Below are 26,269 nucleotides of genomic sequence, written 5' to 3' on the forward strand. Positions count from 1 at the left end.
AATTTATATCAATTCAAATGTTTCCCTTTTTTTCTGAAGAAAGGAAAGAAGGCAAGAAAATAAGGGTGTTGATCAGGGTCCTAGCCCTAGGCATAAGATATCATTTTAAGGAACTGACGTAATACATGCGGAAATGAATGAGGAAGATGTTAGCATGAATGCGAAGAAAAAGACAATGAACTTGCAACAGTACTATCTATGTCAGCGAGTAATCCGAAAGTTGCTTTCATGTTGCATGACGGGACCAAGCTTCCTTTTTCCTTTTCTCTTTGTTTTTCCTTGACAAAATCAAATAGTAAATCACAGTCGACTAATTAGACTTTTATTGTATGACTACCTTCGGAGTAACAGATGCTGTCTTCTTCTTCTTTTTTCCCCCAGCGGAATCAACGAAATCCACTCCCAATGAAACTAGACATTGGGAGTGAAGGATCAACAACCTAGCTATATATTCAAATTTCAAAGCTGTCGCCAACGTTATCGTATGAAAAAAGAGAAACAGTTGTTGACATAATTTTACATAATTTTATAATTTAACATACTATATAAAATATTTCGAGTTTTACTTTTTAAAGTTTTTTTATTTTTTTATTTTGTGATTAAAGTATTTTATATATATTATTTCTTATATTTAATTATTATTTCAACGACATCAAATGATTGATTGATAAATTTTTAAAAATTCATATTTCCTTAGTTGTTTACTATCGCATGAAATAACAAGGTTTATAAGGCCTTACATAATCATCATTTATTACAATACTTAGTTATAGAAGTCATTAAATATCAATCACAAATATACAATTGATCAAAAGATTTTACCATATTGACGTTCAATACAACAAAACGAAATAAACTTGCCTCCGTTATTTACTAGAGGAACATAAAAATATTTTTAAAAATTAAAATAATTTTATCTAATTCATTAGATTTATTTTATTATAAAAATAATATAATAATCTCAAGAGTAACATCAAATCACGTCAATTTATAAAATTATTTAATATAATATCTCTATAACGAGAATATTTTCCTATTTACTATATATAATCGCATTATTATCAAAAATAAATATTGTTAATGAAATTTTTTAACAATATATTAGTAACTCATAAAGATTTTATTATTCCTTTAAAATTGCATAACATATTACTCCGATTCTAATTATTTTTTCTACAACTTGATAAATACCTCCAACTAACCCAATTGCCACAATTTTAATTAACAATAAAACCATGCACTAAAAAAAGCATTAAATAGATAGCAATTATATTAACCGCATATAAAACTAATTTTACTTAACAAAGCAAGCCTAGGATTTCTATTCTTTCTTGGATAATACAATATATATTTTCTTCAAGATTTATCGTCCCTAAAATAACAAAAAAAATATAGTATATGTTTTACAATTAATTATGTCAAATATTTAATTAAAAACCGCTTATAATGAGTACAACAACGTGTATTTGCAGAACAACACTCTGAAAATAGATCATCAGTTGGACTTTCGGGGCAATAATAACTTAAAAAACAGGGGATAAATTAAAGCATTATTTCCATTTTGAATTAAAAAAAAAAGGGCAAAAAACAAAATCTTAAAAGAGTGGAGCAGAAAAGTTCTAAGAAACTTCTTGAACTGGGTCCCATTCGGTTGACAACGCACGTGATCCATTTCGTCACATGCCTGTTCCGTAGAGACTCGGATCCAGTGCTTCACCGCTAATCCAACCTAACAACTCCCAACCTCCACCAACCACTAATCAATTACACACGCTCTGATTGTTACGATTATCCCAGTGGCAGTGGTTTCGCCACGTTGACTTTCGATCATCAACATCGTTCTGACAATCAATCGGCTCTGATTTCGCCACCCCGGCTCCAGGCTGCTGAAGCCTCAACTCCGTCTCGTGCTCAGCCGCTGCAACGTCGCTTTCCCTCGCTCTCTTCCCACCGATCGCCACGCCGAAAAGCCTTGCGCTCGTCTCAGCCTCCGTAACCCCCTCGCCGGCGAAACGTTTAGCCGGCAACAGATCGAGCCCAGCACTCTCTGATGGGTTATTATTCGCGAAGTTCGACATCAGAGCGAAGATATTGTTGCAGAGCGATTTCACTTCCGCCAACTCTTTGCTCAGCTGCACGTTCTCTTTCCTCAGCCTCTCGTTCTCGTCTATGAGATCAGCCGGTGCCGTTGTCGACGAGGAGTTCGTGGACATCCCTTGATCTTCTCCGGAATTTGACGGCGATGTTAACGGCTTCGCGGTCGGAACTGCAGCTATCGTTAACGGCGCCGGAGCTGCGACAGCAGGTGATGTAATCTTTCGGCGCTGAATTTCTCGCAGAAGCTGCTTCTCACCACGGCGAAAGCATTCGTTTGAGAATTCCCACCGATCAGGAACTACTTTTCTAAATCCCTACGAAAAAAGGAAAATAAAACTGAAAAAAAAAAAAGATTTTTAATCAATAATAGAGAGAGAGAGAGAGAGAGAGAGTACATAGGTGTTGAGCTGGCGGACGAAACTGGAGAAATTGTTGTGCTTGAAATATTTAGGGAGCAAGTCTTTGGCGAAGACGGTCGGGTTCCAGACGATGAAGGTGGATCCGTCATTGTTCCATGAGATAACATCGTTTATGGTGTGATCGTCGACCAGCTGATACGTTTTGGTCAAGAACGGCGTGGGTAGAGATCTCTGAGAGTCGCCGCTGGTAGACTCACCGTTTTGCTCCACCGGCAGAGCCATATGAAAGCCACCTAATTAGACAAGCCAAAACTAAAAACCTAAAAAAAAAAAAAAAAAAAAAAGAAAGAAAGAAAGAAAGAAAGAAACTTTGAAGCGAAATAGAGAATGTTTTTAGCCGGAGACTATGGAGAGAGAGGGTCTGGTTCTAGAAAGTTCGAAGGGGTAGGTTTTAATGGTGAGAGGAGATGAGCATAGGAGATAAGCAACGATGAAACCGAAGGAAGAAGAATGAGAGAGAGACGGCGAGGGAGAGCGAAAAGAGAGGAAAGAACGAGAAGCTACTAGGCTACGTCTTATCTCGGGAAGCTTCCTTCCGTGGGAGGCCTTCTCTTTACCCGTATTCTGTGCGTGTGGGTGTGCGACTGCGGCACTTGGTGGGTCTGACTGAATGCGCTATATTTACCTTCTCCTTAATATTAAAAGGATAGAGGAAAAATCTAATTGTAAGTAATTTTGTATATTAATACGTGTATTTATTCAATATGATTGATTAGAAAGTAAATTTGATTAAAAATAATATTAATTTAAATTTAGAATATGAAGATAACAGTATTAGTACGTAGATTGGTACGCAAACTTATTTATATATAGCAAAACTCAAAGATAAAGGATTCTCAAAAAATAAAATAAAAATAAAAAATAAAAATAAAAATACTAAAAGGATAAAGATTATATACTAAAATGATAAATGTAAAATTTTATAAAAATAAATTTATAAATGATTTAATATAGTGCGTTAGATCGTAAATTTATTTAGATCTAATGTATTATATAAAGATATATTAATTTATAAATTTATTTTTATAAAAAAAATTTATAATTGTAATACTTCTCTTAAAATATTATCTGTAGTTTAAAACTAACATTTTCTTACTCTCATTCTTTATTTTTTTTATATTTCCAATTAGACTCATTATTAAAATTTATGCCAATAAAAACGAACAGATTAGGTTGCATTATCGTCGGTAAAACATGCGCCAAATATCATATTTAGTTAGGTATTAGGTGCCAAATAATATATATGCACAACGTTTATTTTTCTTTTCCACTTTTCTTTATTTTGAATTTCTACACAAAATTAATAAAATTACTAGAAGTGTAATAGTCACAGAAATTTTATAAGATGAAATTTATAAATTAACGTGATTTTATATAATATATTAAATTTATTTTATAATAAAAATAATTTTAGAATATGATACATTATAATATGTTGAAAAAAGAATGATTAAAATTATATTTAAATGTTGAATCGAGTTGAGTTGAGATGATAAAATATAGTTAAAATATTATTTTTTAATATTATTATTATTTTAAAATTTTAAAAAATTATAATAATGAATTGAAATGAATTGATTTTAAAAAAATGATAAAAATACAATTTGAGGTAAATAAAGGTTGGCCGACACATTGTGGCATGGTTATTCTGTTTATATAGTAATAGGAAGGACATGAATAATAATGGTGGGACAACTATTGGTACGTACGTCTGTCGTTTTTGTGTTTTTTTTCAACAGCTCATGCATGCGGCCACTGCCGATAAAATACAGTGATTCGTAAGTACTTTTTAACAAATCTAGATTTGTTTTGCTAAAGTTATTCTCAATATTAAAGTTCATTCTCGGGGGCCAGATTATATATATATATATATATACAGGAAAAGCGTTTCCGTATATTTCTTTTTCTTTTCCTTATAAATACTCTGCTCTTTTTGGTTTCTATCTCAAGTTTTTTCTAAGAAAATACTTAATACCCATTCGTAATTTGTGATATTGTCAATCTAAGTTGCGCTGCATATGCTTGCTTGTTTCTCCATTTCTCCCCAACTCCTAACCCAATATTACATAATATCTACGGAGAAGACGCTTTTATGTTCCTACTTTTTCTTTCTTTTAGGTCCAAATTTTGGGCTACTTTCCCGTAAACTTTTCCCTACCTCGAGGAAAATCCTCTAGAGTCATGCTTTTAGATTAATGGCCCGTGACAGCTACTCTTAGAGCTAATTTCAGTATTATTCTCAGAAAATTCTATTATTATTATATATTTTTTATTTTTTTTATTATTATTAATCATCATTTAATATTTTTTATTACTATCACAAAATATTTGAAATCACCACACTATCAGCAATCTTAAACTTGCCTCTTGGTCCAAGCATCTAGCTTGTAGGTTTGTCATTAGTTTTGCAGCCTATATTGACAACAAGGTTAGGTGATTAGAAAGAATGTTACATCTTGCCCCACTTTGAAATTTCCTAATTCCATTTTTTAGTGCAAGCAAGTCGAAGAACTTCCTCTATTCCTGTACTGCTCTTGTAGAGATGAAACCTTTCGTATGAAGTAGAATGTTGTATTTTTTTTTTGTGAATATTATTTGAATGAGTGTCTTCATCCTCGTGTATACTTTCTGAAGGTTTAATATATGTTATTTTTTTTTTTAATCGTAATGTTGTTATCTTCAATCATATTAATGAACTATCTATCTTTATTAGTTGCCTTTCATTAAAATAATTAATTTACGAACTACTTAAAATATGCCACATCAATCAGTATGATAATTGAGAATGATAAAATTTAAGGTGAATAATAACATTACTATTAATCTACTATCTATCTTTATTAGTCAATAAAATCAATAAGCAAAGCTGGTCTCATGAGGCATCATGTTTTCTTTCTTTTTTCTCTTATTATTATTATTATTATTTTAAATTTTGGCTTCTGGCTAGATGATTCCAGTAATTTGATTTGGATTCCCATCCATGCCAAAACGGCCAAACGTGTCTTTATATGGAACTGTGCGCTTTTGGTGGTCATTTTCTGCCTTTCAATTTTGTTAGAGAAAGGCCAAATTTGCAAATAAATTACTTTCCTGGTATCCAGATGTTTGGGGGCCGCATCATTCCTCGTCGGTCCCCTCATAACGGGTCCAAATTCGATCCATGTCTTCATTTTCGAATACGAAGTTTTGCCCTCACAGTGCTTGCATTATCCTCATATTATTGGAGGAAAAATAAAAAGAAGAAAATAATAATTGTTATCCTGCAAAGGAAACCTGCTCTTTTGTTATTTTGTTACAATTATTACCCAAAAGGGAAAATCTTGCATAAAAATTAAAATCGAAGAAAATATCATCTAACTTAAGACTGTTCAACCAGGCTGAGTTTTTTTCTAACCTGGTCCGGAACCTGGATAACCGGATATGAGTTCCGGCCCGGAACATATCCGGGCCGGTACCTGCATGACTAAACCAGTTCCATCTGGTTCAGGTACCGAATTTTAAACCTGATATTCGAATTTTTTTTCGTACAGCTAACATTATCGATTTATGATAGTGGGCTATTGTTATTACTATTGGAATAATCAAATGGTGGCGAAGTATTGCCCAATTGGTTTTAGAGTTGATGATCTTGAGCCATGGGACTCACAGGATGTAGTAGTCACAGTGAATATGCCTGATCTCATAACAAGTATTGTAATAGACAGATTCAAGTTCCAACCTCTCCTCCACAATCAAACAAAATAAAAATCGCAGGAGGCCCCATTCCCTCATTTCTTCAGAAAGCTGACCAGCACGAAAAGCTGCTCAATGAAAGTAGAAGGGCGGGAAAAGTACAACCAAAAACCCTAAACAACAGATTCTATTTTGGAAAATTCTAGAGATCCTGATAATGGGTCCCGATAGATTTTATTTTTAATTTTTTTTATTTAATGATTAATGAAATATTTTTTTAACAATGTTTTGAATTTTTTTAAAAATATATATATTTAAGAGGATATAAAAAATACTTAAAAAAAAAAAGAAGAGAGAGAATGCACTTATCGGGAGGATTCCTGGTGGCTGTAGTGCTACCCTTCTATTTTGGCACCAAGAGTTTTTTACTTTTAGAGGATCGGCCGACACGAGCTAACCCTATTGTATTATCACAGGAAAAAAGTCAGATTAAGCTTGACCCGATCAACCCAGATCCAACCTGAACATGAGTAGGTTACCTTCAGGTTGAACCAAAGGGTACAAATTCTCAACCAGAAGTACCTATAAACCTTTTCCACCATGTTGATACCCAGCCAAAAGAAAATAACCAATATGACTCATCTAAAAGCAAGAACCTTCTAATCATTATGTACCACAATGAGTGCCAATCCTACTGAGATTACGTCACAATTCACTTCAAAACAGCATATGGTGATCGGTGCTATGTATAGAGGCCGAACGCACATATATTTGAATGAGCATCTGAGATACAAGCAGCATGTTAAATCTATGAATCTCAAATAAAAATATCTATGTAATAGTTTTCACAACAGTGGTGATGCCCCAACAAAATAGGCAGTGATAATACCACTACTGTAAGAGAATGCACAGCATTTTATTGATATAATCAAAATGATTTTAACAGAGAATATCTCTAAAAATAGATAATAGCAACAAACAGACAAATCTACAGTTACATATCAGCTTCTTAAAAAGGGTTATGAAAAAGAATCTATATTAACACAAAACAAGTCCTCTCTGTGTTTAAACCCTGTGGTTGATCATAAGAAAAATAGAATACATTAAATATCAAGTAACTAAAAGAGGTTATCTGAATTCTCAGCTAAGATCGGAGTTAGCTAGGAAGAGAGAGAAAATTGGACAGGCCTAGAGAATCAAGTTGGTCTTTGTTTGCACATACACGCAGTTGTTATCTTTATTGTAGCAAAAAGTATACGATAGTCACAAAACCATGAGCAAGTTATCTTATGCATAAAACATTCCATTCCCATAAAACAAATTGACTGAAGGGGGAGGAACAAATCAAGAAGATGCAGAAAACGAGAATATGTATGCAAGTATCCCATTTGCATTTGACAAATGTAGAATGCTAATAAAGCCAAAATGTGATGATTAGAATATTGTGACGATGAATTTTCATGTGCCATATAAGAAAGGGATATGGAGGGACCAACATTTGCTTAACAGCGTGGATTCAAAATGTGATTAATCATATACCTAAGAGAAGCAGTCATGTTTTAGACTCTGCATAGTCTTGCATGAAAGTGTATCAAAAGGACAATGACAACATGAGATTTACATTTAATATAGCAGTGTACGATGTCAATATGAATATGATATTTAGACAAGACCTGAATCCAATGGGGAAATAGACCATCCGCTTGCTTAATCTGATGATAAGGCTTTGTTGCTGCCATTAGATGCCATACTTCTCCAGTTGAAGAACAGAAAATGAAAGTGAAAAGACTGGCTTTTGTGCTTGATTATGCCTATAGCTTGTCATGACTAAACCATTGATACTTTAGTAAGTGATGAAATCAAAGAAGTTAAATTAACTGCAGAAACGTTTCAAGTCACTTTAGTCACTATAAATATAAAATGCATACCTATCTGGACAGATAGGGTGAAAAATACAGTATCGAAATAATAATGTAGTTTGGGGAATTGTGAACATCACCGTTATGAAAAATGGCATTGCAAGCATGACACTCTTCACTCAAAAATCCAACAGGTGTAGGAGGCCAAAACCAAAAATCACTCATCAAGACATATACAAAATGCCACGACGATACAATACAAGGCTTCCTGAACTGAAAACAGCCCAAACAAAGACGACCCACCAAGCCAAAAACAACGCCACTTCCTTAACAAAAGAAGAACATGGCTGTAGACTACATATCAATTGGGAATTCAAAAAGGAGTTACCATCAATCTGAGATAAGCCAACAAAGAGAAGCACAAGAATCGGCGGTGCAAGAAACTGCAAAACTACAAGACATAAGTAGTGGTTGTGCAAAAAGACCTTCGCCCTGCTAAAGTCCAAATCCGGAATCTTGCTGGCGTGCAACCGTTGGTACCAAGACAACAATGCTTCATTCAGATACATTTGCAAGTTCGGTCTTAAAGCCACAACTTGCAATAAACCCAAAAGCAACAAGCACCAAACCCTGAGCTTGTTAAAATGGGAAAGGGACATGCCCACATTGCCAACCAACCTCTCAGCATCCCCAATTTCACTAACTAAACGCGCTCCTTTAGCATCATCAATGTTCTTATTAACGAGAATCTCAACGAATGGATTAATCCAAAGCAATGCCGTGAGCATACTCAACGTTGTATTCGCATAAAGAATCATTCTAGAAAACCATCCACAATGAATCATCGATAAATTGCTTTGAAGCTGATCAGTTCCAAGCCAAAAAGACCTTGCATATTTTAATGCCGGCATAAGCAGAAAGCCAGCGATGAAGCCCATTAAAACAGCAAGAAAAACCCTCAAAACCGCATTAATTGATTCAAAACGGAAATCCAAAACCCGAGGAACAATCTCAAAGCAAATCAATAGCCCCAGCGTAAACCCCAAAACCCCAAGAAGCACACTCAGTTGCTTCTCCGACTTCCTCGACGCAGATTTCTCGAACGAAACCTTAGCAAGCAATAAAACTAGATTGCAAAGAAGGATAAATCCAAACAGAAGGGGAACAAAAGTCCCATTTATAAAAGATCCAGAGCTCTCTGAAACCCCCAAGTAAAATTGAAGCAGTAAAGAAGAAAGAGCCACAAATGAGAGAGTAAAAACTCTGCGATACTCGTGGAAATAGAGCCGGGATTGAATGCGACTGTGGTCGAGCGTTATCCGGAAGATCTGGGCGTTATTCTCATCGAATTCGGACTTTTCCTTGGACTTGTTCCTCTTCCGGGGTTCAATGTTGGGTTTGGAAGATAAGTGCTGGTAACCCTGGAGAGTGGAGCTTGGATTGGAGCTCTCGGGTCGTCTGATGGCGGCGCGGCTAGCGTCTTGGTGGAGGTTTTCGGGTTGGATGTAGGTGTGGAGGCCATGGAGGAAAAGGGAGGGGATCTTGAAGAAGGAGAGGAGGAAAGCGAGGGAAAGGGAGAGAAAGGTGTGGAGGATTGGGTTCTTGTAGGTTAGAAGGAACTGGAGCATTGTTTTTTAAGGTTTTTGGTTCGGGGAGGGGGACAAACACTGTATAGGGTTACTCCAAGAGATGAGATGAGATCTCAAAAGGTTTTGAAATGGAATTTTGGGGAGTCGTCAACGACAATGGATGCGTTGTTTGTTGGTTTGATGGGGGATTCGTGCGTGGGTCAGACCCACCCATTTACACCGGACCCATCTGGTATTTGCATTGTCCCATTTGGAAAAAAAGTCTTAGCAATACGTTTTATGGAATTTTATATTTCTCCTCATTTCAATTATTATCATATTTTTATTATTGATGAAATGATATTAAATGATTGAAAATTATTTATTATATTTTATTTATAAATTTATTATCTAATATTATATCATGAGATGATAAAAAAATAATTAAAAAAATGATGAATAAATTTTCTTTTTATATTTACCGATTGCACAGAAAAAAAGAGAAGAAATTATTCTTTTCATTTTCACTAATATATGAGGATTTTCGCTCGAATGGGATCCGAATTGATTGTAAAAATCTCGTGTTAATAATATTATGATGATTTGTGAATAGTAATGAAATAGTTGAGTTAAGTACTTATTGGATTTGGAAAATAGTCCGAGCTGATTGCATCCATCTTGAGATTGAATAGTGCCTCTTTGTTCCAACCCCATGTGAAATTGATTGAGTATTCACGAATAAGAAATTCTATGTGAATTCACTTTTGTGTATTCTTGTACATTCTATTATTGTGATTGATTGCATTACTTTTTTTTAATATAAAATAACCGTTTTGACCAATTATATTAAAAAATACGTAAAAAATGACTGTAAATCTGTATATAGCGGAACTCTACAAAGATCTCATCGAGTCTAATGGGAAAATATATGCAAATGCATTTCCAAAGAGAGGAATCCATCTATCTCAAAGTATTTTGGCTGAAGCAAATCAGTAGCAAATTTTACTTATTTAAGTAGCTCAATTACTCGAGTCTCCCCTGAAGATCTTGAAAGATGGGTCGGTTTGGTTATATAAAATCAAACTATCTCATAGGAGTGAAAATCGAAGGTATCGGTGCTGTTTCGGTCTAGAATCGAAACCGCACCGATCCCTTAAAATGATGTAAATCTCGACTGAAACTGGCCGATGAAGGGGAGAAAGCTGTCGATATCAGTCTTGGTGTAACTACAGTCGATTCGTCGGCGTCTTCAGTTGCAACAGAGGTGACCCTGCTACTGCGTGCGAAGCCTCAGTGTGTGTGTATGTGTGTGTGTGTGAGAGAGAGAGAGAGAGAGAGAGGGGCGACGTGAAATGAAGAAGGAGAAATGAGGAAGAAGAAGGTGTTGGGATTTTAAACCCTAGAGAGAAACGGCGCCGTTTCGCTTAAAAGTGAAACGACACCGTTTGCTTTATATTTTTTTCCAAACATTGAGTCCTAAAATGACGTTGTTTTACTTTCTTAAGTGAAACGAAGTGGTTTTATATATGCATAATTAAAAAAAAAAAACATTTTATCAGTTTAATCGGTTCAGCGGTCTGGCCCAAGATCAAACCGGGACCGAACCACTGGACATTAGTTTTTGGCAAATTCAACCGCTAGCCGACCGGTTCTATGCCGGTTTCGGCCGGTTCCATGCCGGTTTCGGCCGGTTCCAAGCTCCGGCGGCCAGTCTAGGTCGGTTCCAGTCGGTTCTCCTGTTTCTTGTACATCCCTATTATCTCATATTATCTTATATAATCATTATAATTTTTTCAAATTCTCACACAAAATATCATAAATAATTCAATTTTTTTAAATTTCAAAATAAAAATTATATTAAAAAATTATATTATAATAATATTTTATTTAATTTTTAACAAAACATCTTATTTCATCTCATTTGAACTGCGTAATCAAACGAAACCAAGTCGAGAGAGGGAAAAAAAATCTGCCTCATTTTCCGAATAGATGAGCTTCAAATTAAAGTTGTGACAAGTCAAGTGGCATTGCATTATTCGCCATATGACAGCAGATCAAGACTGAAATTTGAAAACTCTCTGCCTGCACTCAGTGCTTGTCCTCGTCTCCATCTTCTTAACCCCTTTTCTGTACAAGTTTGGCCAATATTCTTCACGGCAAAGAAAAGCGGCTGCAACTACGAACATCTAACTTTCTCAAGCACCCGCAATCAAAATATCTCGCATTAGTTATCTGTACAAGTTACAACAAGCTTTTCAAAAAGAAACAAGTCCACAGGGACCTTTTTCGATGAATGGTTTAGGGACCTTTCTCAGAATAAATGAATGTTTTAGGGATGTTTTAGGGACCTTTCTCAGAATAAATGAATGTTTTAGGATCTTTCTCAGTATATTCAACTAATATTTATTATTTTATTATTATTTTTTATCTACTTTTTATTACTCTTTATTACTATTCATTACTATTTAATATTTTTTCATTATTTTTTTACTATTAATTACAGAATATCTGAGATCATCTCACTACTCAAACGTAATCTTAATTTATTTAAAACTTGTACATTCTCCGCATAAATTATAGAGGTCGCTATTAACTTTAGTTTGCTTAAACAATTTATAAAATTTTGTGTAACCATTGACCGCTTTTTTGAGTAAAATCTCCATTTTTTGGTGGGTTCGTATGTTAGGAGAAATTATTTTTGTTTGAAATAAAATGATATAATACATGCTTCCTTGAAGGGTAAGAACCCATTAACGGAACCCAAAGAAAATAAAGAAATACTTCAATTACAAAGATATTACACAATAATAAACTTACAAATTGACGTAACTTGATGTGATACGTCAAATTATAAAATTACTTTTATGGTAAAGTAAATCCAACGAATCTCATAAAATCACGTTAGTTTGTGAGTTTGTTTTTGCGTAATTTATTTATATATATAACAATTCTCAAGAAAATAACATTTCCACACTTCTTTTAATACTCTTCATTGGTCTATATTCTGGAAGAATATACAAAAATGGTGATAAAAGGGAAACCGAAAAGACGAAAATGAAAAAATTCTAGAATATCTTGTATTGCTAAAATGAAATATAAAGTAAATGTAACTAAGGTACACATGAGATAATTGTGCACGTGAGTACATGTAAAGTAAAAATAACATTATACAATAACTGGTAATAGTCCCCCTCAAGCTGGAATGTGTAAATTAAGTATACACAGTTTGCTGAGAAGAGTATGAAATCTATTAGAAGCTAAAAGTTTTGTGAATAAATCTGTCAACTGATGTTCAGAAGAAACATGAAAAGTTACAACAACACTATGTTGAACCATATCTCTAACTAAATGACAATTTATTTCAATATGCTTAGTCATTTTATGGAAAATTGGATTAACAGCAATATGAATGACTACCTAACTATCACAATATAAAATAGATGGAGAAGTAAATGAGATGCCAAAATAGCAAAGAGAGAGATAAGCCATTTGATTTCACAACAAGTAGAAGTCATAGATTGATACTCAGCTTCAACAGATGATCTGGAAATAGTAAATTGCTTCTTGGACTTCCATGAAATTAAAGAATCTCCAAGAAAAAGATAAAAACCAGTAACGAATCTTCTAGAATCAGGGCAGGTGGCCCAATCAGAATCACAAAATCAGAGCTGCTAAGGAAGAACAATCATTGGCCTGCAGTAGCTTTGATGTATCAAACCACTTTAATAGCTGCATCATAGTGTGACTGTCGAGGTTGATCCAAAAATTGACTCAAAGTAATAACATAAAAAAAAAAAAAAGTCAGGTCGAGTAAGTGTCAAATAAAGAAGATGACCAATTAAACTTCTGTAAAAGGCTGAATCGGTAAGTAAAGGACCTCCAGATTCTGTTTTGGAGAGTCTTAAGTTTTGATCAATTGGACAGCTAGCAGGTTTAGCAGCTAATAAACAAGTCTTAGAAACAATTTCAAGGGCATATTTTCTTTGAGAAAGATATATACCCTTACCAGATTTGTCAACTTTTAGCTCCAAAAAAATACCTCAAAACGCCAAGATCTTTCAGCTTAAAATGGAAATTTAAGAAAGTCTTAAGATCAGCAACAGTTTGCAAATGATTTGAGGCAATAACAATATCATCTACATATACCAACAGTGTCTCAAAAGAATCACCAGAACATTTAATAAACAAAGAATAGTTAGACTTTGACTAAGTAAATCCATAAGCAACCAGAGTTGAGAATTTAGAAAACTATTAACGAGAGGCTTATTTTAAGCTATATAAAGACTTGAGCAGCCTAAAAACTCGAGGATCTACAGGTTTGGAAAAACCAAAAAGAAGTTTCATGTATACCTCCCCATCCAAATTCTGATGAAGGAATGCATTGTTGACATCTAATTGATGCAACTCCCAATTGTGTATAGCAGTTAAGGCAAGAAAGCAACGAACAGTAATCAGTTTTGCAATAGGAGAAAAAGTCTCAAAGTAATCAATTCCCTCTCGTTGAGTATACCCTTTTGCAACCAACCAATCCCTATAGCTTCCTAGAGTGCCATCAGATTTCAACTTGTACTTGTAAACCCATTTACAGCCAAAATGCTACTTGCCAGGAGGTAAATCAGTCAGAATCCAAGTTTTATTAGCTTCAAGAGCATTGATTTCAGTTGTTATTGCATCCTTCCAATGAGGATATGTGATGGCTTGATGAAATAATTTGGGTTCATATTACGAATCAATAGAGGAACAAAAATGCTTATAGGAAGAAAAAAAATTTGGAATACGACAAATATAAAGAATTAGAGTAAAGAGTACCTGAAGCTGAAGCTGAAGAACCATCAACCAAAAGAAAAGTAGTGACTTTATTATTTGATATCAAAGAACAATGGTAATGCTGCAAGTAATCAGGTGGTCTTCTATTTCTTGTAGACTTGCGAATGAGAATTGGTGGTAATGAATTCTGAAATGTATCAGAATGAGTGGGTAGAGAGTTGTGTGAAAAGGAAGAAATTTTAGCATCTGAAAGAGGAACTGGTAGGACAAGATTTGGATAGAAAGAAGAAGGATTCTGTTTTTCAGAGAAAAGATGTCGATAAGTTGAGTCTGGTTTGAAAGGAAAAATATGTTCATGAAATATGATATTTCTAGAAATGATGATCTAATAAGTATAAAGATTATACGATTTGTATCCTTTGATACCAACAAGATATCCTAAGAATACACAAACTTAGGCTCGAGCAGAAAACCTAGTAGAGGAAGGATTACCAAGTAAGGATGCATAACAAAGACAACCAAACATTTTAAGATGATTGTACTGAGGTTTAGTTGAAAAAGTACTTCATATAGTGATTTATGTGCTAAAACAGGAGTGGAAATTCTATTTATAAGATAGCAGTGAGGATACAACCACTTCATAATTGTAAAGGAATATTTGAATGAAAATGAAGAGATCTAGCAACATTGAGTATATATTGTTGCTTTCTTTCAACAATAGCATTTTGTTGAGGAGTGTAAACACAACTGTGTTGGTGTATAACTCCTCTACTAGACAAAAAAAAAAAAAAAGATTTCATATCAAACTCTAAACCATTATCAGTACGAATGGTTTTGATTTTATAATTAACCTGAGTTTCAACAAAAACAAAAAAAGATTGTAGATATGAACGTGTTTCAGACTTGGATTTAAGTAAATATATCCAAGTACATATACTGTAATTATCTACTATAGTTAGAAAAAAATTAAAGCCATCATATGAAATGATTGAAAAAGACCCCCATATAAATGAATGAGCTCAAAAATAGAGCTAGAAGTTGAGGAACTTAAAGGAAAATGAAGTCTTTTCTGCTTAGCAAGTGGACAGACATCACAATGACTATTATTTGGAGTTGTAGAACAAGAAATATCATAAGACAAATCATGCAATCTAGAATAAAAAATATTTCCAAGACGGCAATGCCAAATGTGAGAACTGTTTTTGACAAAATTACAACGAGAAAATGTAATTGAATTACAAGAAATAAAGGTGCTTGGAACTTGCAGTAAATGATATAAACATTGAGAATGTTTAGCTACTCCAATTGCCCTTCAATTGAAGAGGTCCTGGATATATCAAAAACCATGTAAGAACAATAAGAAACAAGATAAATGTGAAGTTAACTTGCTAACTGAAATAAGATTAAAGGTAAATGTGAGAACATATAGAACATCAATCATAACTAGAGAATCAAAAAGTCTAACCACGCCCATATGTGTAACTTGAATTCAAGAACCATTAGATAATTTCACAGAGATATTGACAGGGGTTGGTACTGAAGAAAAAAAGGAAAGAGAACCAATCATATGATCAGTTGCTCCAGAATCAAGAATCCAAGACTGTTGATGAAATACAATTGTATCAATTAGAGGTGCTACCCGCCCCTACAGGGCGGCGTAGGGGTCAATTTGGTAATCCGCCCCCCGCCCCCAGAGTGCGGGGGCGGGAGCCCCGTCCCGGATGACGGGGTGCGGGGGGAGGGGGTCCTCCATCCGCCCCCCCCTACTGGGCCAAAGGCCCAAAAACTGTTGAAATGGGCCTAAAATGGCCTAGAAACAGCTTTTGGGCCCATAAAAATAGAAGTTTTCAAAAAAAAAAAAAAAAAGAGTTTAAAAAAAAAGTTACATGAATCATGAATGAAAATAATATATACATACACAATTTTATATAATTAAGACTAATGAAGTACTACTATAGACTACAAGTCTACTATCTAATAAACTAATAAATAATAATAATAACTAAGCTATTGCAAAAATAAAAAGGAAAGTCTAAACAATTACAAAGAAAAAAGTGTCCAAGGGACATTGTATCAACATTACAAAATTACAAATCAAATACATAATACAAACATCTGATTCAAAATTCAATATTTTAAGAAATTAATAATCTAAAAAAAAAGGCGAGCTATTTGGGTCTTTGACTGTGACATTTGGGGCGGCCGGATGGGTAGTATTTGACTCTTTTGAGGCTTGAGCACATATTCATATTGCAATGGAGGTAGACATCGTCTAAGTCGTCTCATGTGTTGCTACAACAATCAATGCTAAAATTAATACTGATGAAATTGAAATGAATATAAATAAATCAAAATAATAAAATAAAAATAATAATTACCAGATGGTTCAGATCTAGACTGATCACCACCATCTTCGTCGGTCTCTTTAAAATCTAAAATATCCAGAACATAAATATCATTTCCCATCGTCCAACTCTGTGTGCATATCAATGCCTCCACAGTTGTAGGAGATAATGAACTACAGAAATGATCTAATATGCACCCTCCGGTAATAAAGACAGACTCCGAGGCAACGGTGCTAATAGGGATGGCCAACATACAACAGGCAGTCTCAGAAAAGATGGGATATTTCTTTGATGCTGTCTTCCACCATCCTAATATGTCAAAATCATCATCATCTTGAATAAGATTCGTTGACAAATAATTGTCTACCTCTGAAACCACCTCCGTAGATTAACGGACTAGTGTAGGATTATGTGCGAGGGTCTTAGTCCATATCAATCTACGCTTTTTTGTTGTGCTGGTGTCTGGAGGAGGTGTTGGGATATGTGTAGGTGTAGTAGATGCAATACTACCCTTAATTGCATTAAACCCATCATAAAATCTATAAAGGGTATCTCGGGCCATCTCACCAATAAGATCAGTCCATGCCTGATCATACGCAAGTCCCAAACCATATAACATGCATGAAATTTTTAGACGGAGATAAAAAATAGTAGCCACATATAACAAAATATTTAGTCTAGTCAAATCTCCCAAAATACTTGTCAAATTTGACCCTCATGGTCAATGCCATCCCCTTCATCCTTAGATTGGAACCTCTACACATGTCGTCTAATTCTTCTTTCACCCTACATATTTGTTGACAAAATTCATAAGATGTAGGGTGCAAAGAAACAGATAACTTCAATGTGACATCATAAAAAAGCCCGAGAAAATCAACAAATGTAGCAACTACCTCCCAATCATCATCATTAGGCAATCCTAAACCCCCATGCTCATCAAAGTATTTGACATATTGAATGTCTTCGTCACCTAATAATTGAAAGGCTTTTTTATATTCTTGGGTTGCCTCCAATATCAAGAAGGTTGAGTTCTATCTGGTAGGAACATCAGTACAAAGACTCTTCTTTGATGTTATGTCCACATTCTTCGAAGCAATCTTGAATTTCTCCAATCTAGATGGAGAATACCTCACAAATTTCACAGCCACTCTAACTCGTGCAACCGAGTTATCAACATCTTTTAACCCCTCAGTCACAATTAGATTCAAGATATGTGCAGAACATCTGACATGCAAATATTCACCACCCAAGAATGTCTTATTTGCCTCTGTAAGATAAGTCTTCAGATATCCCAAGGCGACATCATTAGATGAGGCATTGTCAACCAAAACTGTCAAAACCCGTGTCAACCCCCACTCCTTTATTGAGGCCTCTAAGGCCTTCCCAACTGTCTCACCCTTGTGATAAGTTATTTGACAAAACTTAATAATCTTTTTATGAAGAATCCAATCAGAATCAATGAAATGGACAGTCAAAGACATATAATTAAAATTTTGGATAGAAGTCCAAGTATCGGAAGTGAGACAAGCTACCAAACCTGCCAATTGGCCCCTCAAAACATATTTATCTTTCCAGTATATCTTTTTAATATCTTTTGCCATAATGTGGCGAGAATGAAGCGTAAATCTAGATTCCAATTCTTGGAACCCTCTCTCATCCACAAACTGAAAAGGTAGCTCGTCTATGATAGCCATACGAGCTAACTTCCTTCTACACTCATCAACCTTATACTTTGTAAACCCCTTCAACGTTGGACCCCCACTACTCCCATCCGCCATTTTTTTCAGTCCAACTTCTAGTCTTGATTGACTCTTCTCCAGTAAGGATCTTAATATTGGACTCTTCTTGCATTGTTCCTCTAAATGGACCTTTAACTGGGATGTACCATATTTTCTATAGTGACATCCATATATTTTTTCACAATAATTACATTTAGCTTATGGGTTATTGGGGTCACCACCCTCTAGTTTGGTAAAATGAGACCAAACTACGGAAACAGTTTTCTTACTTTGTGTGGGCTTAGGGGCGGGGCAAGGTATATTCCCATTCCCAGGGGTTGGAGTAGGGTTAGGTTCTGGGGCAGGGGTACTGGTAGGGGTGGGAGAGCTATCAGTGAAATCCCTTTGAGAAGACATTCATGATTCCATAACACAATAAAAAATAATAAAATCAATCAACACACGACATAATTCCAAACATGCACTTATCAATCACATTATTATTTCCATTAACATTGGTTTCTAAATAAATTTAATAGTTAATATACTTATCTTTCTTCAAGTAAACAAGCCATATTCATATATAACTGTTTTATAATATGCATTTTTTGGGCCATTAAAGATAAACTTACAAATAGTTTACAACTATTTTATAATTCTATTTAAAATAAAGAGTAATTATGTAAGATTGAAAATACTTTTTAATGAAGTGGTACAATCATATTTTTTTTTTTTTTATAAGTAATCAATCATATTAGTTTATGGACCTTTAAATAGTAAAATAATTATAAAAAAGCTGTAGGTGTATTATTATGTTTAAATAGTAAAATAATTATGTAAGATTGAAAATAATTTTTAATGAAATGGTACAATCATATTAGTTTCTTTTTTATAAGTAATCAATTATATTAGTTTATGGACCTTTTAATGTGAATTTCAAATTTATCTATTTTTTTTTAAACAAAATAGGGGTTTCAATTGAAACCCCTAAATTTCAAGAATGGGTTTCGGATTGGAACCCTAAATTGATTTAGGGTTCAAATCTACAAAAAAAAAAAAAAAAAAAAAAAAAAAAAAAAAAAAAACACAAACAAACAAACACACAAAGTACAAACAAAAACACGAATCAAACACATGCACAAATTTCTCCACAGCACACAAATTCACAATTTTCCCATCCTCTGTCTCCAATTCAACCCAACCTTCATCCAATCTCCAATCCAAAACTAAAAAAAAAAAAAAAAGAATGGGTTTCGGATTTCTTACTTTTGAGTAGCGGCGAATTCGAAGTGAGAGACAGAGACGGAAAAGTGGAGGCTGTGGTGCTGCTCGTGCAGTCGTGGACTCGTGCGAGACAGAGATTCGAATGAGAGAAAGAGACTAGCACTGCGAGACTGAGAAGTGAGAGAGCGCGAGAGACTCAGAGAGAGTGAGATAGGAGAGTGAGAGAAGGTCTAGAATGGGAAGGGAAACAGACGCGGGGAGGGGGGAACCTTAACTAAAAGTGAAAGTGAAACAACATCATTTCACTTTTAGTTGAGGCTTACCAAGTCCCTAAGTGAAACAGCACCGTTTTTGTCATGGACAAAACGGCGCCATTTCACTTTACTTATGGGTTTTATATATATATAAATATATATATTATATAATTTTAATTTATATATATATATATAAAGCTGGGCGGGGGAAAAGTGGAGGGGGCGAAGCTCCGTCCCCCACCTCTGCAGCTTCCCTAAGGTGCGGGCGAGGGCCCCCGCACCCCGCTTGAGCGGGCCGAAACCGGGGCGAACGGGGTGGGTCAGCGGGGTGCGGAGCCCCGCTGCCCACCCCTAGTATCAATAGCAGATAAAATTGAAGATTGATAATAATTAGGAATCAAAATACCTAAAACAAATGGTGCAAAGGAAGTTGATGTGCAGGTGGAGAAATGGATGGAACTGTACCTGCTTGATTCATAGAAGAATGATTAGTTTGATTTTGAAGAAACGTAAGGAGCTGTTGACATTGCTCTTGAGAAAAAGGAAAATTTGGAATCATAACCAAATCTAAAACAGATTGGCTAGCAGTGGCCTAATTAGCAGTAGGGTTTCTCAATTTTGCTTTATATCCAGGTGGATAACCATAGATTTATACCATTTATCAACTGTATGACCCGAGTAACCAAAATTGGGTACAATAAGTAGTGTTTTAAATTTTGTACTGTACCGGCCGATATTACCGAAATTTTTCATACCGGCCGAATATACGCATTTCGTACCGACCGCCAGCCTCAATTTTGGCCTATACCAGCCTAGATTTCGGCCGGGACCGGCTGATATTTCGGCATGTGTTTTTTTTTTCATTTTTTCAAACTACAACTATATTTTTTAACCACCAATTCAGATTAGACTATTTATAATTTATATATATGTATTTATATATAATTTATTTATATATAGACTATTATTTTAGAATATAATTTATATATATATAATTTATTTATATATTGACTATCCCGAAACGTTATCCCGAAACAGTACTTGTACCGAAATATTTCGTTCCAGTGCCTTGACCAGTACGGCATCCGGTACGGTATTCAAAACATTGACAATAAGGCCATTCCTTACGATTTACAGGTTGCTTGCCATTTCTGGAGCGAACAAAACCTTTCAGATTGCTAGAATCACGATTAGTCAACATGGCAACAATTCATTAGAAGATAAAGAATCAGAAGCAAGCTCTCTTTGTTTTTCTTCTTGAAGAATAAGAAAAAAAAAATTATTAATCGGAGGAAATGGATCATAAAGCAAGATTTGACTTCGTAAATGAGCATAAGACTGATTAAGGCCCATCAAGAATTGTAGGACATAGTCCTCTTGTTGATATTCAACAATCCGATTGATAGCTCCACAAGAACATGGAGACAAACGTCGAAAATGGACCATTTCTTCTCAATAACTTTTCAACCAAGTAAAGTAAGAACTTATAGAGGTGTGTTCTTGAGTCAAAGAAGCAACCACTTTCCGAATCTAGAATATACGAGGTCGATTGCTTTGAGCAAATCACTTATTCAAATCATTTCACATCTCTTTAGTAGAATCAATGTAAATGATATAGGAGGTGATTTCTTTTCAACAAAGCATTGAGTAACCAATAAAGAAAAATAGTATTACAACGAATCCAAGCATGATACATCGGATCGTTCTCAACAACAAGGCACCATCAACAAAACAGAGTTTGTTTTTGACAATGAGAGCCATAGACATGACCAATTCCATGTAAGATAATTATCTCCAGTCACTGGTTGGGAGACAAGCATTGCTCCAAAATGATGACCACTCTGAATATAGTAAGGATTCGAATAATTCATAGAGGAATGAGGTGGAATAACGGAAGAATTAGGCATGACAACGCTTCACTAGTTTAGGGTTAGTAGGAATAGGCATGACGGCGCTTCACTGGTTTAGAGTTAGGGGTTCATCTGATACCATGATAAGAGGAAAAACGAAGAGAGAGAAATGAGAAAACTCTAGAATATCTTGTATTACTAAAATGAGAGTACACGAGCCAAGATCCTTTGAATCAATTGACAACACTTTAATTTTTCACTAAGAGAATCAAGGATCGAATCCTTCTTCCTCTATGTATAAAAAAAATAAAAATATACAAAATATAAAATAAAAGTAACTAAAGTACACTTGAGGTAATTGTGCACGTGAGTACATGTAAACATGTAAAGTAAAAATAACATTATATAATAACTGGTAATAAATATTGTGACACCATCACGAATATTATAGGAATAAAACTACAAACGTAATATCTCATATGATAAAAATAAGAATAGATAGAATATAAAATCTCATATTGTTTGAGATAGAAGTTATTACTCTTATAAGATTCTAATAGGGTTTCAATTATATTATTGATTAGTATTTTAAAGTATAAATTATGTAATTTGAACCTTCTATTAAGATGTTAGAATAAATCAATTCTCATTACTGAAGAGGAAAAAACAAGACCCTACAATACTGAAAAAAAAAAAAAAAAAGGGAAAGTAAAATGGTCATGATCTGATTATCTCCCACGAATCACTGCAGCCATAATAAGCCATATTATTATTACATAAACTAGGCAAAAACGAAAATAAGGGGGAGAAAACACCAAATAAAAGAAAATTTAATCCAGCTAGAAAGAATCTTTCTCAGATGGCAGGTGCGATTAATATCGGGCGGTCTCTCTCATCTTTATCAGCGCTTATTTTGCTTTCCAGCTGTGGAACCACCTGTTGGGACACATAAATGTTTAGTATATCATAAAGATCAACTCAACTGCATGCCTTCTCAAATCGATTCCATGAAAATAAATGAGCCAGACGTTGTGGGAGTAACATCAACTTTTAAAGACAAAGGCTCTATGTATACGAACAAAGCTTGATGACTATTATAAGGCCGTTCATGGTTAGCAAGAGCCATATATATACCAGAGAGAGAGAGAGAGAGAGAGAGAGAGGGTTGAAATTCTTACAACCCATTATTCCATATTCATGTTGGCTGAAAATCACTTCAAATGCTAACATGTTTCAACCCAGTCAATAATAAAAAAAAAAAATTACGAACGCAGTGTATTATGTTTATTGCAAAAATGTGTAACAACCTGATCTTGAGATGGTTTGCAGGGGCCAGATGATACCCTCCTCCTTGCTCTTTTGTCAGACCTACAGACCATTCTGGCTCCACGGACTGCAAGAAAACCAAAAGAGAAAACTGGCATCGATCATTTACTAAAACAAAACTCCAATATATAGGGGAGACGTCAGATCAGAATTAATAAGAAAAATTGAAATCAGAATGCCACAAATAATATCTCGAGGCATATTCGACTGGACCCAAATTTTTTGCAGCTTGTGTTTGTTTTGGCGAGTCGAAACCCATTAATTTCACAAGTTTAAACCGATGATTCATCTGTCAAATATTGATCACCTCAACGTACATGTTTATATCTAGCAAAAGCGATATATATTACATATATATTATTAACATAGAATGTGAACTAAATAAGAGTCTAAAATCTCCACCATGAATATATGAAAAGCCCATTCACAGGATCAAGAGATTGCATGTGCTCCACTTGCACCCCAGTGCACGATTAGAATTTAGATCACAGCCAATGATCAACACAAACATGACTCAGAGATCAAAACAGTAATTGATATTAATTTTACCTGGGGTGGCGTGTTTTTCTCTTCTATGCGTCTTCGAATCTAAGGTTGACTCCAAGCTGTCCGGCAAGTGACGGTCCAGGCGGAGAGCAATCCGACCGTTGCTCTCAAACATTGCACGCACAAACGAGGCCTCCATGGTGTTTAAGAACCGCAAGTGCTTCTCGTTGGTCCACGAACCACTTTGATGGGTCAGAAAGTGCGAGTCCATGGCACAGGAAAACCACCTCCGAATTGGCAGAGAAACAGTCTTAATGGTTTTGATGGAGGAGAGATGCTTTGTAAATTTCGTAGGAAAGCGCAGGCTTTCATGGGCTTTATATAGTATAGTAGGGCAGAATGAGGTTGTTCCAGAGGGAGTACTAGAACCAACTACTCGCTGTGTTTGTGGTACACGCGCATGTGTTTTTCTTGACTTCTGCTTTCTGAATCCACGTGTTAATATATTGCCTGAATTTATTTCACATGAATAATTCATTTTGTTTTTTCTACAAAACATACAAATATTTTAACTGTTATGATTTATTTTTTATATTTAATTTCTTTTGGATAGAAAAATTATTATATCTCATCTTATAATTATAATTTTTTTAAATTTTTATATAAAATATAATAAATAATTTAATTTTTTTAAATTTTAAAATAATAATAATATTAAAAAATAATATTATAATAATATTTTATTAAACTTTCATTTAAAATTATTTCATCTCATTCTATTTTACTATTCGGCCTTAATGATTAATATAGATATTTGAATTTATTTTTTAATTTTTATGATAAATAATATAGATATTTTTCTACCTCGTTAAAAACATTTCAGATTATCGAAAAATAGAAACGGCTCGAGACTTTTTAGTTTTTATAAACAAAATAAAAAAATTGGATCATCAAGTGAAAGAGGGCGAGTAGCAAAGAGTTTATGTACACGAGCGGCTACGGGTATGAATAAAGTCGAAAAAAATATCTCGGAGCTTTTTAGAAGATTTGAATTTTCAGGAACTGAGACTGAGATATTTTTGAGTAGAGAATAAGAAAATAAATAGCTAGAAAAAAATATCTGTTAAGGGGGATTTTATTTTATGTGATGCTGACGCTGTCAGTGTCAGCCTATACTCCCTCGTGATATTTTTTTTTTTTTTTTTTTTTTGCCTTTTTGGCGTTGCGTGATGGCTTGACCTCCATATTTATCCAGATTTACGAAAATATCCTTTTGTTAGAGAACTCACAAGTCACAATGTATATATATATATATATATATATATATATATAATGTAAAATACACAATTTTTGTTTAAAAACCAGATCCAATGGATCATGTAAACTCTCTCTATTTTACATTCATGAACAGTGTTCTTCATATGAATAATTTTTTATTTTTTATATTTTTTTTTCCTTTTTACATTGCTTTTCGCCATCTAAGCAAGTTTTTTTTTTCTTTTTTCTTTTTATTGTTAATCATCTAAAAAACCTCCATTTCACCACAAAATATCTTGAAAATATTTTTATAATATGATCCCAAGTTTTGATTTTTTTAATTTTTATTTTCTATTGAATTATATCTCATTTTATATAAAAATATATTGTAAATATAAAAAAAAATATAAGGATATTGTAAATTTATTGATAGTTAGAGAAAATGTTTATAAAAAAAAATATTATTTAAATAATATAAATAAAAAATAGATAAATTGATTTATGATATATTGTGAAAGTTACTGTATAAAAAATAGTAGATTTTAATGATATATTTTAAAAGATATGATAAAAAAATGATTGTGAATGCTCTTAAGTCGAAGAGTTCTGTGCATTATATACTTGCATGAAAAATGATAGACATACAACAATTTTTATAATATTTTATACAATTATATTTTAAATGAGAGATAATTTTGTAAAATAACTTATAAAATAACATTATTTTATATAAATATCCTATTTTAAAACATAATTATAAAAAGAATTATATATATATATATATAAAAGAAAATAGAATGAGAGTTCAGTGTGTAGTATTACTCGAGTAGTGATAAACACACAATACTTTACACAATATTTTTTACAACATATGTTATAAAATAAAGATATTTTTGTAAAATAATATTAGTTTTGTAAAACAAAAATAGTTTTCTTTTTAAAATATTATCATATAAAATATTGTGTATTTATGATTTTCCCATATAAATATATCATTACTTACACTCTGCATGTTGTTTAGGCTTTGTCTGTTCGACCTGGGACGGGACACGCTATTATGAACTTGCGAAGAACAAAGTAAAATACAAAACTCTCCATCTACCATCAAATCCGTCACTGTTATATTACTAAATATCCAATTAGTAATCCAAAAATTATATAAGACTTAATTTGAAGATTATAATATTTTATTATGACATTAAATCTGACGTCTATTGCTGTCCACTCTATTAACATTAATATGATGGTAACTCTCTTTTGGTAACTTTACTCATCTATCTGTATTTATTGGGCTTGAAATCATGCCTATAAACTTTAATCCAACTTATAGGTCACTCATTCCGTAAGTTTAAGTCATAACATGGTCTCTATTATAATACTAATTATTAAATACCTAACTATTAATCTAAAAATTTTAAAATAGTTAG

General features: G+C 33.7%; 3 protein-coding genes across 3 annotated transcripts; all 3 read right to left on the reverse strand.

The window, feature by feature from the left end:
* Nucleotides 1–1,538: 1,538 nt before the first annotated feature.
* Nucleotides 1,539–3,097, reverse strand: LOC121248424 (heat stress transcription factor B-2b-like). Its single transcript, XM_041146886.1, has 2 exons — nucleotides 2,493–3,097; nucleotides 1,539–2,411 (listed from the first exon to the last, which is right to left on the reverse strand). The coding sequence occupies exons 1-2, from the start codon at nucleotides 2,736–2,738 to the stop codon at nucleotides 1,761–1,763; spliced, it is 897 nt and encodes a 298-aa protein (XP_041002820.1). The 5' UTR covers nucleotides 2,739–3,097; the 3' UTR covers nucleotides 1,539–1,760.
* A 4,627-nt stretch (nucleotides 3,098–7,724) lies between these two features.
* Nucleotides 7,725–9,807, reverse strand: LOC121248425. The gene is made up of 2 exons (XM_041146887.1): nucleotides 8,117–9,807; nucleotides 7,725–8,015 (listed from the first exon to the last, which is right to left on the reverse strand). Exon 1 carries the CDS (start codon nucleotides 9,673–9,675, stop codon nucleotides 8,272–8,274), a length of 1,404 nt encoding a protein of 467 aa, XP_041002821.1. The 5' UTR covers nucleotides 9,676–9,807; the 3' UTR covers nucleotides 7,725–8,015; nucleotides 8,117–8,271.
* A 12,593-nt stretch (nucleotides 9,808–22,400) lies between these two features.
* LOC121248426 lies at nucleotides 22,401–23,942 on the reverse strand. The gene is made up of 3 exons (XM_041146888.1): nucleotides 23,649–23,942; nucleotides 23,081–23,166; nucleotides 22,401–22,709 (listed from the first exon to the last, which is right to left on the reverse strand). Exons 1-3 carry the CDS (start codon nucleotides 23,854–23,856, stop codon nucleotides 22,629–22,631), a joined length of 375 nt encoding a protein of 124 aa, XP_041002822.1. The 5' UTR covers nucleotides 23,857–23,942; the 3' UTR covers nucleotides 22,401–22,628.
* Nucleotides 23,943–26,269: the final 2,327 nt, after the last annotated feature.

The sequence above is a fragment of the Juglans microcarpa x Juglans regia genome, chromosome 2D, assembly GCF_004785595.1.
Source record: "Juglans microcarpa x Juglans regia isolate MS1-56 chromosome 2D, Jm3101_v1.0, whole genome shotgun sequence".
Lineage (NCBI taxonomy): Eukaryota > Viridiplantae > Streptophyta > Magnoliopsida > Fagales > Juglandaceae > Juglans > Juglans microcarpa x Juglans regia.